The sequence below is a fragment of the Aptenodytes forsteri genome, unplaced genomic scaffold (assembly GCF_000699145.1).
Source record: "Aptenodytes forsteri isolate BGI_AS27 unplaced genomic scaffold, ASM69914v1 Scaffold1071, whole genome shotgun sequence".
NCBI classification, from domain to species: domain Eukaryota; kingdom Metazoa; phylum Chordata; class Aves; order Sphenisciformes; family Spheniscidae; genus Aptenodytes; species Aptenodytes forsteri.
Genome location: NW_008794645.1, coordinates 114,580 through 115,910, shown reverse-complemented (window position 1 = coordinate 115,910; position 1,331 = coordinate 114,580). Strand labels below are relative to the sequence as shown.

Sequence of the window (1,331 nt, the reverse complement as noted above, 5' to 3'; positions counted from 1 at the left end):
TGGGGGAAGAGCCCAGCTGTCCCGCAGTCAGGCTTGGCACGATTGTGCAGAGCTCTGTTTGACCCCACCGAGACCCCCACCCACCCCGAGCTCAAGCCAAGGCAGCCCACAGTCCCGCGCTCATCTCTCCGGGCAGCCCGACTCCCACCAGGGGCTGAACACAGCCGGACGTGTCCCGTGGGGAGAGCACCCCCTGAGGCCCCATGCAGAAAAGGCAGCAGTAACGCAACAGCAGTGGACTTGAGAACGCTTTATTGGCCCCCAGCATCACTCCTGTGCTCGGACCCGTGGCAGGTTGACGTAGCTCTTCATGGGCGGGAGAGGCTTGATCTTGCGCCCGGCCCAGCCACCCTTGCGATGCCACAAGCCTGTGTGCGGGCGCTTGCCCAGCCAGCGGTTCCGGCCCGCCTTCCCAATCACCCGCTTGTTGTGGTTGATGTTGGACACACGGCCCACCGTGGCCACGCAGGTCTCCAGCACCTAGGGGACAGAGAAAAGCTGCAGGCCTCCCTGGGGACACACAGCTGCATGCTCAGGCAGCCAGGTCAGGGACAGCGTCACTCCTCTACCTGCATATGCCTCTTAGAGGGCAGCTGCACGATGGCCGTCCCATTCACTTTCCTCAGCAGCACCCCACAAGTCCCTGCAGCAGGCAAGAGGAGAGGAGGCAGCTGCCCCGCGCAGCAGGACAAAGTATCCCACTCTGCGGCGAGCGCAACCCCGTGCTGGGAACTCCTCAAAGCCCCTGCCATTGCCCTTTGTGCAGCACTTCTTCCTGGAGACAGGACCCCAAGGCATCACCAGGAAACAACAGGGCAGAGCTGCCCCCGCCTCTCTGGAGGGCTGTCTTGCACCCTAACACGGGGAGAAGGGAGGACAGCAACTCCCTGTCACTGGCCACCCAGAGCGGTGCCCCCCGCCCTCCTCTCCATCTGTGCCAAGCCAAACCCGGCTACAAACGGTGGGTCCCCTGCCCAGAGACGCACCAGCCGCCCGGATGTACTGCGCTCCCTTCCCAGGGTGGCTCTCCAGGTTGCAGATCAGCGTGCCAACAGGCAGAGCCCCCAGCGGGTAGGCGTCCCCTTCGTTGGCTGACACTGTAAGACAGAAGCTGATGAGTTGGGCAAGGAGCAGCCGACGAGCCCCTGGCAGGGCCGGCACAGCCGCCCCTGGCCCAGGCGTGCACCTGCCATCCTGCCAATGTGAGAGGAATTCTTGATGATGTCCCCCGGCTGCATGTTCTCCGTGGCAATGATCCAGCGCTTCCGGTTGCCGCCGGCCACCAGGGCGATGTCAGCCGACCTGCACGGGGAACCCACGGTGGGTGGGTG

The 1,331-nt window shown here is 64.4% G+C and overlaps 1 protein-coding gene across 1 annotated transcript; it reads right to left on the bottom strand.

The window, feature by feature from the left end:
• Positions 1 to 235: 235 nt before the first annotated feature.
• Positions 236 to 1,307, bottom strand: MRPL2 (mitochondrial ribosomal protein L2; the record flags this gene model as incomplete). The annotated part of the gene is made up of 4 exons (XM_009273525.1): positions 236 to 480; positions 570 to 643; positions 987 to 1,097; positions 1,187 to 1,307. Coding segments are annotated over 4 exons (519 nt in total), but the record flags the coding sequence as incomplete, so codon positions are not given.
• Between the last annotated feature and the right edge of the window lie 24 nt (positions 1,308 to 1,331).